The sequence below is a fragment of the Daldinia vernicosa genome (assembly GCF_022497035.1).
Source record: "Daldinia vernicosa strain CBS 139.73 unplaced genomic scaffold F5Y00scaffold_18, whole genome shotgun sequence".
NCBI classification, from domain to species: Eukaryota; Fungi; Ascomycota; class Sordariomycetes; order Xylariales; family Hypoxylaceae; genus Daldinia; species Daldinia vernicosa.
This window is the reverse complement of record NW_025953934.1, coordinates 426,869-440,074: the sequence shown is the minus strand read 5'-3', so window position 1 is coordinate 440,074 and position 13,206 is coordinate 426,869. Positions and strand designations below refer to the sequence as shown.

The following is a 13,206-nucleotide window of genomic DNA, read 5'->3' as shown; positions in this document are numbered from 1 at the left end:
TGTTTCTAGGGATTACGGAGGTAGAAGCTAAGGCGAATGGTATTTTTGTCGTGGTCGTCTGGTTATTAGTCAGGTCCAGGTATGAGAGCCAGTAATTCTTCCTGGACTATTACGAACGCACTTCTTTATTAAGTCAGGGTCGCCCCCTATTGAGTTGGAGGGTTTCTTACTCGATCGTCTTCCTATTCTTGCGCTTGACGACTCACTATACTTCTATATATATATGAAGATATACCTGTATTGTATCTACGCAGACTATCAGGTTAAGTTAGGTTGAGTTAGACCACGCCCATGGCTCAACTTATAGCTCTCGACTCGAGTTTCCACCCCGGCGAACAGGCGGTTCATAAGCTATTGCGCGTGCAGCACCGCGAGAACCCGACGCATCATAGCCTGCCACCGCAGCTCGGATACCGCGTTGCGATTTCGCCGCTCGTGGCGGTCGGGACGCTAGATCGGCAGGGCAGGCCGTGGGCTAGCGTGTGGGGAGGCGAGAAGGGGTTCGCCCAGCCGGTGGCCAAGAGTGTGTTGGGGGTTAGGGCGACAGTGGGGGAGGAATGGGATCCGGTTGTTAGGGAGTTACTTGCCGTTGAGGGTGGTAAGGGGGAAAGAGAGGAGGGGAGGAATGGAGATGGGAGACAGATCGTCAACGATGCAGTCGTCAAGCCGGAAGGAGGTAAGCTGATGGCGGGTCTGTCGATCGACCCCGAGACAAGAGACAGAGTTAAACTTGCCGGCGTAATGGCCGTTGGCACTGCGACGAAGACAACGCCCGGCGTTGCGGACTTGCAACTTGCGTTCCGCGTCGACGAGGCTTTGGGGAACTGCCCGAAATACATCAATAAGAAACGCATCTTACCCCGCGTACCCTCACCACAGCTTGTGAGCGAGGGAACCGGCGTCCCATTGCCCCAGGCGGCGATCAAGTTACTAGCCCAAGCAGACCTATTTTTCATCGCGAGCAAACATGGCACTAAGAGCATGGACGTGAATATCCGTGGCGGCCCGCCGGGATTCATACGTGTGCTAAGGAATAGAGATGAGAGCGCGGGTGGTGCTGCATTGGTCTACCCTGAATACTCGGGTAATCGATTGTACCAGACGCTGGGGAATATTCATAATGACCCAGCTGTCGGCATCGTCGTCCCGGACTTCGAAACAGGCGACGTGTTATACCTAACGGGAAACGCGGCGATCCTGGTTGGCGAAGTAGCGGCTGTGGTGATGCCGCATGCGAAGTTAGCTATACGTGTTGAGGTTGTAGAAGCTCGGTTTGTGCGAGAGGGTCTCTCGTTCAGGGGCGAGGTTATCGACTACTCGCCGTATAATCCGGCCGTCCGGCGATTGGCATGCGAGAAGGGATCTAATGATCCTACGGCGGATTCAAGCAGTGACACTACTACAACTACAGCGAGGCTGGTCACTCGGGAGAGGCTTACACCGACGATATCAAGATACGTTTTTAAGCTTACTACTACCTCAGGGGCAAAGGATAATACGAGAAAGCGGTTGAAAGCATGGCATCCCGGACAGCACGTCACGTTGGACTTCAGCGGGGAGCTAGATATGGGATACTCGCACATGCGGGACGAGGACCCGCAAAGTCTGAACGACGACTTCGTGCGCACGTTCACGGTTAGTAGGCCCGTAGACGCTGGGATCGTGGACGAAGAGGGGTATATAAAGGAGGATAATACGGAACCGGAGCTTGAGATCACGGTTAGGAGACACGGTCCGGCGACGGCGTTGCTGGAGCGCTGGAACGTAAGGGTCCCGCTTGAGATCCCGGTGCTGGGATTCGGCGGCGCGGAAGGATTTAGATTACCGACGGGGAACGGTGAAGGGGGTGGTGGAAATACTACAAGCGTGTTCGTTGCTGCGGGCGTGGGAATCACGCCGTTGATGGCGCAGGGTGCTAGTGTCCTGAAAGCTACGGGAGCAGTCGGAAACGAACTCAAGCTGCTCTGGAGCATGAAAGGCGAAGACGTGCCTCTAGCAGCAGCCGTGCTGGAGAAGATAAGCGGCCTCGGACGCGCGGCTAAGCTCTTCGTCACGGGGAAGATAGGCGAGAGGGAGCGGGCTGTTATATCTACGATAATACGGGGGCTTGGCGCGGAAGTGGTTGAACGGAGGGTGGGAGCTGGTGACGTGTTGGCGGAGGGCGAGAAAGGAAAGAGGAAGTATTATTTATGCGCGGGCCCGGAGATGACTAGGGAGTTATTGAAGTGGACGGAGGGCGAGGAGGTGGTTTATGAAAGCTTTGAGTATTAAGGGGAAGTTTGTGGGTTGGTATAAGGGTTGATGGGATATATGACTGAAATATATACAACGAAGGCTTGGTAGTATTAACCCCTCGGCTCTAGTTATTAGTTAATGACCACGATATATATGCTATGGTTTGAAGTAGGGACGAGTGAGTAAAATGTTGAGAGAACTTATAATAATCTTACTTTCTAATTGGTCGGTTCCCCTGAATTACCCTCGGCTCGAGCCACTTATGCATGTACACTAGGTATATCTTTGCATAATGCGGTATTTGGCTACCGTTTTAAGCCATGCCAAGACATCCGATGCAGGACCGCCTGGGGTAACACGGGGCTAGCATTTGATGACGCAGACAAGTGCAGGCCAACTCATGTGATACGTAGATGCACCTACTATCTTAGGAGCTTGTTAGTTTGAGGTAGCTTCCATCTTCTCCATCATCATCAACTTTCTCGTATCAATCCGTTCATCAAATTTTCTACCATTTTAAGATACCCTACATCCATGGTGCCATTAATCTGCCGCGCGGAATAGTAGAGCACCACCATGGCTCGAATATCTAACCTTGTCGCAGGCGCTCTGCTGCTAGTCAGCACCGCCGCGGCAGATGAGCTCTATACGCCTAGACATGAAGCCGGACGTTGCGCCATACGAGGCCACTGCGGAAAGAAGAGCTTCTTCGGAAAACAGGTGCCCTGCGTTGATAACGGACTAGCTACGACTCCCGATCCCGAGTTCTCTAAAGAAATTGAATCCCTATGCGGTCCTAAATGGAAAGACAGCAAGGTTTGCTGCAATGCTGACCAGGTGCGTTTGCATGCCTATCCCATTATCGCTACTTACTAACAGCCATGTAGCTCCAAGCGCTCAAGTCCGAAATGTCCACTCCCAACCAGATTATCGGCTCCTGTCCTGCGTGCAAGGACAACTTCTACAACTTGTTCTGCACATTCACCTGTTCCCCTGACCAGTCCTTATTCATCAACGTAACCAAGACGCTCGAGAAGAACGGAAAAACTTTAGCCGCCGAGGTGGACCAGCTGGTGTCTGAAGAGTACGGTCAAGGTTTCTATGATAGCTGTAAGGAGGTCAAGTTTGGCGCTTCGAATTCCAAAGCTATAGACTTTATCGGCGGCGGTGCAAAGAACTACACCCAGTTGCTGAAGTTTCTGGGCGATGAGAAGGCTATTGGGTCGCCTTTCCAGATCAACTTCCCCACCGAGTATTCCGAGCCGAGCATGGCACCGAGGGAGATGAAACCGAAGAAGTGCAACGATGAAGATCCGAATTTCCGATGTTCGTGTGTCGATTGCCCCGCCGTATGTCCGGAACTTCCGGACGTAGAGCAATCGGGATCTTGTCGAGTCGGTGTCCTCCCCTGCTTGTCGTTCGCCTCGATATTCACTTATGGCGTGCTACTGTTTACACTCATCGCCGCACTAGTCGGTCACGTTGCTTGGATGAAGCATAAGCAGCGGCGAAGCGAACGTCTTCATTTACTTCAAGCCGCTGAATCCAGTGACGATGAAGATGAGGGCGATCTTGTTCGTAACCGGGGCATGTTGGATCAGCCCCAAAAACCCTACGTCATCAACACTTGGTGTGATACCGCCTTTAGCAAACTAGGCCATATTTGCGCAAGGTTCCCAGGCATCACAATATTTAGCAGTCTACTAGTGGTCATCGTCCTCAGTCTTGGCTGGATCAAATTCGCAGTAGAAAGGGATCCAGCAAGGTTATGGGTCAGCCCAGACTCGGCGGCAGCTCAGGAGAAGACATTTTTCGACGAGAACTTTGGGGCATTTTATCGCGCACAGAAGGTTTTTGTAGTGAATGACACTCACGAATCCGGCCCTGGACCAGTACTCAGCTACGAGACATTATCATGGTGGTCAGATGTCGAGGCAAGTGTCAAGCAACTCAAGGGCAAAGACTTTGGCACCACTTTTCAAGACGTATGTTTTAAGCCAACTGGTCCTGCTTGTGTTGTGCAGTCCCCGACTATCTATTTCGACGGTACAAAGAATTGGAAATCTCAATTCAGAGAATGCGCCCAGTCTCCTGTTAACTGCCGACCCGATTTTGGACAACCAATAGAGCCAAATATGATCGTAGGCGGCTACGATGGTATCGAGAATATTACCGAGGCGCATGCCTTCACTGTGACTTGGGTTGTTAACAACCACCCCGAGGGTAGCTCTGAACTTTCTCACGCTATGGATTGGGAACAGTCCTTAAAGGATCGGCTCCTAGAAGCTCAAAAAGAGGCGGCGGATCGCGGTTTGCGCCTTTCCTTCTCTACGGAGGTTAGTTTGGAGGAAGAACTAAACAAATCTACCAACTCGGATGCGACAATCATCGTTATCAGTTATCTTGTAATGTTTTTATACGCTTCAATTGCGTTGGGTTCGAGCGGTACGACTATTCGCGAGCTGATAAGGAACCCAGCTGTGGCCTTGGTCCAAAGCAAGTTCACGCTCGGCCTCTGTGGCATCTTGATTGTCTTGATGTCCATCACCTCTTCAATTGGTCTATTCTCATGGGCGGGTGTCAAGGCCACACTCATTATCGCCGAAGTCATCCCCTTCATCGTCTTGGCTGTCGGAGTGGACAATATCTTCTTAATTGTTCATGAGTTCGACCGTGTCAACCTAAGCCACCCAGACGCGATGGTTGAAGAGAGGATAGCTAGGGCACTTGGGCGGATGGGTCCTTCCATTCTCTTCTCGGGAATTACAGAGACGGTCTCTTTTGCTCTCGGTGCGTTCGTTGGAATGCCTGCTGTCCGAAACTTTGCCATCTACGCTGCAGGTGCGGTATTCATCAATGCTTTACTTCAGATGACGCTCTTTATATCTATCTTGTCTTATAACCAGATGAGGACCGAAGATAATAGAGCGGATTGCTTCCCTTGTGTTCAGGTCAAAGCAGCCCGCGTTCATCTCAGCGGCAGTAACGGCTCCGGCGGCCCTCGCCCGTACGATGTACCGGACGAGAGCTGGTTACAACAATTTATTCGAAAGCACTACGCGCCTACCTTACTCGGTAAGAAGGTCAAGGTTCTCGTCATCGCCATTTTCCTCGGCCTGCTTGCAGCTGGTGTTGCTTTGATTCCATATATTCAACTTGGATTAGACCAGCGAGTTGCTTTGCCTGACGATTCTTATCTCATTGATTACTTCAATGACATGTATAATTACCTGGATACTGGCCCGCCCGTTTACTTTGTTACTAAAGGCGTGAACGTGACCCAGCGCGGTGGACAGAGAGACCTTTGCTCCCGCTTTACGACATGTGAGCAGCTATCACTCACAAATGTACTTGAACAAGAGCGGAAGCGACCCGATGTGTCTTATATATCTTCTCCGACTGCTAGTTGGCTCGACGATTTCTTCCTTTGGCTGAATCCCGACTTTGAGAACTGCTGCAAGGATGGCCGCCAGTCCTGTTTTTCCGATCGGGATCCAGCCTGGAACATTACCCTCAACGGTATGCCTGAAGGTGACGAGTTCGTCCATTACCTGCAAAAGTGGTTACACTCCCCGACCACCGACGCGTGCCCTCTAGCTGGCCAGGCTTCCTATAGTCAAGCCATCGTTGTCGACGATGAAGAGCTTACCATTCCTGCGAGTCATTTCCGTACGATGCACAAGCCTCTTCGTAGCCAAGACGACTTCATCAATGCCTACGCGTCGGCTCGTCGTATTGCAAACGAAGTCAGCGCAGAGACAGGAGTCGAAATATTCCCCTACAGCGTCTTTTACGTCTTCTTCGACCAGTATGCTAGCATCGTCAAGTTGACTGGCACACTTCTTGGCTCTGCGGTGGCTATCATATTCGTCGTTTCCTCGATCCTCCTAGGTTCTCTTGTGACGGCGCTTGTCGTCACCCTAACTGTCGTTATGACTGTCGTGGATATCATCGGCGCGATGGCAGCATTCAACGTCTCGCTCAACGCTGTTTCGCTTGTAAACTTGATTATCTGCGTCGGTATCGCTGTCGAATTCTGCGCTCACATCGCCCGCGCCTTCACGTTCCCGTCAGGATCCGTCATGGAACGTGCCAAGAACCGTTTCCGCGGCCGCGACGCCCGAGCCTGGACGGCGCTCGTAAACGTCGGCGGGTCGGTCTTCAGCGGTATCACTATCACGAAGCTGCTGGGCGTCTGCGTTTTGGCCTTTACCCGATCCAAAATCTTCGAGATCTACTACTTCCGGGTATGGGTCGCACTCGTCGTGTTCGCGGCTACGCACGCCCTTATCTTCTTGCCGGTCGCCCTTTCGCTATTCGGCGGGGAGGGCTACGTCGACCCGGAGAGCGAGGGAGGCCTCGCGGAAGACCTGGCGAGCAGGCGTTACAGAGCAATCAGCAACCCAGACGACAGTGATTCTGACGAGGATGACGAGTAAATTGGAAATAGATATAAAACCGCAAGTGTAAGATACGAGTAGGATTAATTTACAGAGCTAAGCATGTCTTCTTAGGGTAACAGGGAACTAGCAGATTGGTTTGAATTTCGGGTAGCGTTCTGTATAATTTGAAAGATGTTAGGCTAATATGTAGAACAACATGGAAGTTTTGCTTTACACTAGTTACCTCTTCCCCCTTTTCTACGTCATATCATAAGTGAATTTAAAGAAGAAAATCCACAAGACCGATTATTCATATACAATTTTTTTTTGTATTCTATAACTGTACACTTCAGCTAACTTTACAAAGGAGCCGGGAGCAACGGCTCGTATAATTCCAAATTCCGATAGATAACCAAAGTCCAAGATACTTTACAATTCCAAATTCCGCCGAACAGCCAAGTACTTCTACAGTAGGTACTTAAAAGAGAGCCACCGTATTTGACTTGTAGTTCCCAACACCCTCCGACAACAAGTACTTAAACCACTGTTATAATTTCCAAAAGTTCGAGCGTAAAAAATGTCTCCGACGGAAAATTAAAAACGGAATATTATTAAAATGGAAAAGGTTAAAATTTATATATCTTAAAATATAAATGTTTTAAAGATCGAAATTATTAAATGTTGGTATAAGCATAAGCCGAAAATAGATTAAAGCGGATTAAGCCGGCGGTTTATACTGCCGTTCCACTAGTTCTTGACCGCATTGTCGCTTCGATTGTTGAGAGCTCGTCTGCCCGACGATCAAGCTGCTCTATGTCGTTGTTCGCGGCAGATATCACCACCTCACGCACCATGTTGGCCATTTACAGCATTTCCCCTTGGAACTCGGGGTTGTCGTTCAGGCGTTCTACCGCAAATGTGACAAGACGGTCATTGAGTTCAGGGCCTTCCCGTAATGTCCTGACAAGCTCTGATCGGCAGTCGTTGCAACAAGTGGCTCGCCTGACGACGAGAAAGACTATCGAGAAAGCCACCAAGACGATCAAGATGAAGGCCGGAACAGCGTTAGCTGCAACCTCGAGGTAGTCGGTGGTAAGCATATGGGAGAGTAGCGGGAGTAGCAAGAGTACCTACATATACTGAAACCCAGGGTAGCCAGTATTATGGTATGGGTTATCGTTATATTGCATGGTGTTTCCCTGCGGGAAACTATAGACCGGATAAAAATCCGGGGGTAGCAAGAATAGCAAGAGTATTCTGCGGGGAGGCATAAGCGGATGCGGTTGAAGGGAGTAGTGGGAGTAGCCGGAGTAGCCGGAGTAGCAAGAGTAGCAAGAGTAGCAAGAGTAGCCGGAGTAGCAAGAGTAGCAAGAGTAGCAAGAGTAGCAAGAGTAGCAAGAGTAGCAAGAGTAGCAAGAGTATTCTGCGGGGACGCCCCGGCATAAGCGGATGCGGTTGAAGCCACTCCCGTCGTTCTCCTCCCCTCCCACGAGACATCGACTCAGCTCGAGTGGGCCCTTCTCCTGGTTCGGTATTCCGTCGATTTCGCGCCCATGCTGACGAGAGGGGTGAGTAGCAAGAGTAGCAAGAGTAGCAATAGTAGCAAGAGTAGCAAGAGTAGTTTAGCGTCACCCTCCACTCGGGTTGGTGGTAGCTCCTCTTGCGGTTGATTGAGAGTATTGAGAGTGAGTAGCAGAGTAGCAAGAGTAAGGAGGGTAAGGAGAGTAAGGAGCAAGGAGCAGGAGGGCAGAGGGCAGAGGGAAAGTAGGGGAGTTTATAACCCTTTTCTAATACGAAGATAGGAGAAGATCACGTTAGCGTGCCTGCTCTATGCCTAGAGACTTACGCGTCATTTCCCAGAAAAACGTCAACTACCTACATAGCTGGAAAGTATGACCAATAGACGTGAAACTTAAATCACCTCTTGGACACCGCATTGATACATATTAAATCATAACGCCTTCCTCTACGCTACTACATTAGGCACTTAGCGCTCGAAGCTTCTTCACACGGACCGATATTGCCACTTTTACTAAGGAAACAACTTCCCTAGGTATCTAGGTGACGAGGAAGCTTCGAGGTTAGCAAAACCTCATAGCGACTGTCAAAGGTTTACGTTCGGCTAAGCTAACCTGATGACGTCTCTCCTTAGCTAACTAACACTCATACATCCAGACTCAATTTCCCATAACACAATTCAGAGACGTGCTTGCTTGCTTATACGGTTTATCCACCGGCGAATTGACTTTGAAACTTTGATGGCGAGGAGAAAGCACGACTAAGAACGGAGAATACGTGGATGTCTTGGAAAAGGGGGGTCGTTGGACACTGTGAGTTCGTAATCGGTCCTACAATAGTTACAAAGTATAACACAATATACAGTCTAACTAAACTAAACTACAACTGACTATTTTCTTCAAGATCAAAGCTCAAAATATACTTTTGCAATTAATATACTTTCTTACGCAGTGTAACTACCTAAAGTATAGACAAGTTTATGAAAAGTTTGAATAAATACTCCGAAACTCATCTTCTCTAAACTTAGTTAACCAAGACTTTGCAATGAGTATAGGTAGCCCCGTTCTTCCAACTAATTCTAATTCTAATATAGTTACACGCACTATACTTCTCCTACTCTCGATAGTTAACCAACCCCCAGAATTCCACCAACTCAGCACATACCCACGCCAAGTAATCCCCCTCCCTCTCCTACTACTCACCCCAGGGACACTCAAAAAAACCATATCCCAAGCCCAAGCCCTCCCAACCAACGCAGTTAATCGACTACATAACAACAACTTAGCCTACCCCGACAGGTGCCCAACCCATTTCCGACACCCGTCCGCCAGCTGGAGTCCAGCCAACCGCCACCAAAACTTAGTTAGTCTTGCACATGTCCAAATCTTCCAGGCATCGATTTTCGTACGTCTTTTAACTAAGTTATTAATACTGTATCAGCCACATGCTAAGCTGGGGGTTGGATAGTGGCCTGTCTGCCTGTCCGCTGAATTCAGGTGGCTTACCGCTATATTTATAGCAACTTCAGCCACCATAGCTTAATAAAACCTTGTCAAGCTCAGATGTGCAAGACTTTTTGGCCCCAACCTTCGTACCTCATTAAGATAGCTTTTCCACACCGAGCTCGTAAGGTTCCATCTAGGCATTGAACTCAGATCGGTCCGGGTAACACGGAGCGTATTCGTAGGGATCTCTTACTGTGTACATATACGCACGTGCACGTGCACAAGCCTGAGCCTGAGTTAAGTCCACAAGGCCCATGAAGCTTATTATCGGCGTTAGGAGATCTGTCCGTCCATGGTTATCTGATCTAGGACCCTAGGTAGAGTTCCGCATTTTACGAATCCTATGTACTAGTTATGTACTCCTTTACTATTATTGAACCTTGAAAATAACATTTGAGCTCGTCTTAAGGTTTTGCCTAACTATCCATGACTTTCGATTAAGAACGTGATGAGGCGGATATGTGCATACACACGTCCCATGCTAAATTCGACAGATAATAAATTAGTTTTTAAGTCAAATATATAAATTACGCCTTGGCAAGATAGATACGAATCACGAAAAAAAAAACCTAGGAATAACACTAGGCATGTAAATCATGATGTACATAGTGAATAAGTGACCAAGTGAGATGCCAGGGCCATCAGCCGACCCGATAAATTCGAATTGCAGCACCGTACTATATTGTACTATGCGTATGTACACTCTATGCTATGAGTACGTTAAGTAACGGATATCATCTCTAACCGCTAACAAGGTTGCGCAGTGAAATTCCCGCAACCCGAATAAGAGACTAAAGAAAAAAAAGAGGAAACCGGAAAAACGACCAAGCTGACGCGGGATGCCCATGAGTCAGCGTCTCGAAGCTGTCGGGAACAAGCATATCTCCCGTCGTACACGATGCGTGGTCACGAACGAACGCTCCATCGGAAATACCGAATTGGGCTTCTTGTTAGCGAGTGTGGGGGCCAAAGGGAAAAAGGACGTTGCCATTTTTGAATAGAGAAAGCCCCTCTTCTGCCCCTCACCCTCATCCGCAATTCCCCTTGGCTGAAAACTGCCCTGGTCTGGCTTCGGAGACGTATGCCCCCTAACGCGCCCCCGCAGATTCCATTCAGCTTCCGTCTTCCGTGGCTTGAGGTCTGCAACCGCTGTGTCGGACTAACTCGCGTGTCCTTCTTCTGAAGACTGATCGTACAAGATGCTGGAAAAAGCAAGAAATACAAGCCACCGCATCCTGCGCGATCCCGAACCTGATCTTTATCAAGTACGACCATGACGTAGTTGCACATCTAAACACTAATTATTCAAAATCTTTGAGCGATAAAGCCTATTCACTCCATCACCTGTTGCTTTCCTTGCCTTGGGACTTCGCCTCGTCGTTGTCGGTGTAAAGCTTGTGCTGTTCGATGTACTGAATAACAGTTGCTGGAATTAAATATTGTACGCTCATACTGTAGCATCTCATTAGTTAACCTGCTTCACGATGGTTTCGGGTTTCAAGAAATATGGAACCAAGGGTAACCAAGGGTATACTTACTCCCTCTTAAGGAAGAGTCTAATCTTAGTACTGCTCACGTTGTTCTGTATCATCTGCGTGAGAACGTGAATGTTATCTTCCCATTGCTTCAGGTTGCCGAGCGCTTCATCAATGTCCGTCCCGCTCCTCTCGACGATCATGGCGCCGTAGTTACCCAAGATGTGAGCAAGATCCTTCTCGGCCCATACGCCGGGAGTAGACATGGTACCGATGAGATCTGCGCCGGCAAGCAGCATGATCTTGGCCGGCTTTCGGGATTCACCATCCTCGGATAAAATACCGCCGAGATTGTGGTTGATTTCGTGTTCGAAGTGCTGTAACAATTCGAGTTAGTAACTGTTCACAAGCGATATCGGGGATCGGTCCGAGTGGCGATGATTGTTTCGTTAGACCCTTACGAACGAATTCATGCGCTGTGGAACATGCCGATATAAGAAATTAGAGGGACCAGTGTATACTCACATCTAACACCTTGGCAGTTGGCGTGTATTCGGGTTGAATAGCCTCCCACGGATCAACCATCAGCCAACTTGATGTCTCTTCCGCTGCTAATTCGCACATGCGCACTCTGTTAAATGACCCCGAATGTTAGTGTATCAATTGCCCCAGTAGAATAAGTAGAATAAGCTATCAATTACGTACCTGTGATGCGCCTCTGCCAGGCCAGCTTTTTTATATGCGTCGGATACGGGGCTGAGGTAGCCACCTACAACCTCGTACTGGGTATTTATGCGAGCGTAGTCGTTGGCCATCTCGAACATTCGAAGATGGAGGTAGGTGATGGGAGAGAAACTACCGCAGGCGACGAGCACCAATGGAGTACGGTCCGGTGTTCTCTGCTGTCGCAAGAGCCGGTGAGCTGGGAATCTGTAGTTTTCCAGCGTCATAGTTGATGCTGCCTGCGGCGCTGGCCCCGCGGCGGCGTTGTCCGTCATTGTCGATAAAGTACAACGGGGTAAACCGTACTCCAAAAGCCGATTATTGATTGCTTAGGAATATCGCAGGGATTGGTTACGAACGTAGAATTGATGCAGAGATCAAGTGAGTTTCCAATTAAATATGAATAATTAAGAACGAAAGTCTTTATGTATGGTAGACGAGATGTATGGTATATGTAGGTAAGTAGGTAGGTAGGTAAGTATGTAGTTGCAAAGCTGGTCCAGTTGGGAGCGGGAGTTGTTGATCAAAGGAAGTCCAGGTGGGCCTCGCCTGGGATAAGTATTGTTAGGTACCCTCTTGTGACTTAGTTATGTGACTTTTATATGACTACTGCTTCTTAAGTTGCGACCTGGAGGGTCCTTGCCTTACTTAGCCACCTATAGTCGCGGCCTTGGTCGGCCGCTGCCCGGCATAACAGTTGGACTAAAAAAGCCTGTATTTGTAAGTGCCCATATTAATTTTATGTAGCAGGTACATCTTATATATGACTTCGGCTTCTATTACATGGGATAATTGAACTTCAACTACCTAGTAGGTAATCATACATGTAAATAGAACACCGTCCTATCAAAAGGTAATTTCATGCATCTTTCTACTTAGAATTCTACATATCACTTTATTCTCAATTAATGAACCAAGCAGCATTAGTAATAATTCGTAACAAAAAGCTATCATTGTGATAAGAGCAACAGTCTCAATTCTGGTTGAGATCCACTCGCTTAGACAGCCCGCTTTAGTATCTGCCTCATGGCCTGGGAGGTTGTCCCAGCCCCGGTTGAGTCTGACACAGTGTATTTTGCGGGGTGAGCCTTTATGAAAGTTGCCCAATGCCAATATTCTTGGTCTGTCACGCAATGCATAGGTATTACGTACATTTAAGGCCTCTTAACTAAGACTATATTCTGCTTGCTATCTTATATAATAGATAACCGTCTCGGCTTGTTAATTATGAAAAGTGTCTCATGTATAGACTTAATCTAACTAGGTACTATTCTAGAAACATCCCCTCTCAATACAGCCTTATGTCAGTTATAAACGTGGCTTATAGTGTATGTCTTTGTGCTGCCGTGGATCTATCAGACTAGACCC

General features: G+C 48.5%; 3 protein-coding genes across 3 annotated transcripts; 2 read left to right on the top strand and 1 right to left on the bottom strand.

Moving 5' to 3' along the window:
• Nucleotides 1-484: 484 nt before the first annotated feature.
• F5Y00DRAFT_234913 (uncharacterized protein) lies at nt 485-2,411 on the top strand. Its single transcript, XM_048007485.1, has one exon. It carries the CDS (start codon nt 685-687, stop codon nt 2,269-2,271), a length of 1,587 nt encoding a protein of 528 aa, XP_047865741.1. The 5' UTR covers nt 485-684; the 3' UTR covers nt 2,272-2,411.
• Nucleotides 2,412-2,663: 252 nt separating this feature from the next.
• Nucleotides 2,664-6,980, top strand: F5Y00DRAFT_51784 (multidrug efflux transporter AcrB transmembrane domain-containing protein). The gene is made up of 2 exons (XM_048013755.1): nt 2,664-3,072; nt 3,123-6,980. The coding sequence occupies exons 1-2, from the start codon at nt 2,812-2,814 to the stop codon at nt 6,672-6,674; spliced, it is 3,813 nt and encodes a 1,270-aa protein (XP_047865740.1). The 5' UTR covers nt 2,664-2,811; the 3' UTR covers nt 6,675-6,980.
• A 3,830-nt stretch (nt 6,981-10,810) lies between these two features.
• F5Y00DRAFT_51756 (nicotinamide mononucleotide adenylyl transferase) lies at nt 10,811-12,434 on the bottom strand. Its single transcript, XM_048013753.1, has 4 exons — nt 11,821-12,434; nt 11,641-11,746; nt 11,179-11,492; nt 10,811-11,092 (listed from the first exon to the last, which is right to left on the bottom strand). The coding sequence occupies exons 1-4, from the start codon at nt 12,111-12,113 to the stop codon at nt 10,981-10,983; spliced, it is 825 nt and encodes a 274-aa protein (XP_047865739.1). The 5' UTR covers nt 12,114-12,434; the 3' UTR covers nt 10,811-10,980.
• Nucleotides 12,435-13,206: the final 772 nt, after the last annotated feature.

Coding starts and splice junctions, on each gene's coding strand:
- F5Y00DRAFT_51784 (XM_048013755.1), top strand. CDS start 2,812: ATGGCTCGAATATCTAACCTTGTCGCAGGCGCTCTGCTGCTAGTCAGC. Junction 3,073..3,122: donor TTTGCTGCAATGCTGACCAG/GTGCGTTTGCAT, acceptor ACAGCCATGTAG/CTCCAAGCGCTCAAGTCCGA.
- F5Y00DRAFT_234913 (XM_048007485.1), top strand. CDS start 685: ATGGCGGGTCTGTCGATCGACCCCGAGACAAGAGACAGAGTTAAACTT.
- F5Y00DRAFT_51756 (XM_048013753.1), bottom strand. CDS start 12,113: ATGACGGACAACGCCGCCGCGGGGCCAGCGCCGCAGGCAGCATCAACT. Junction 11,493..11,640: donor CAACTGCCAAGGTGTTAGAT/GTGAGTATACAC, acceptor GAATTGTTACAG/CACTTCGAACACGAAATCAA. Junction 11,093..11,178: donor AGACTCTTCCTTAAGAGGGA/GTAAGTATACCC, acceptor GAGATGCTACAG/TATGAGCGTACAATATTTAA.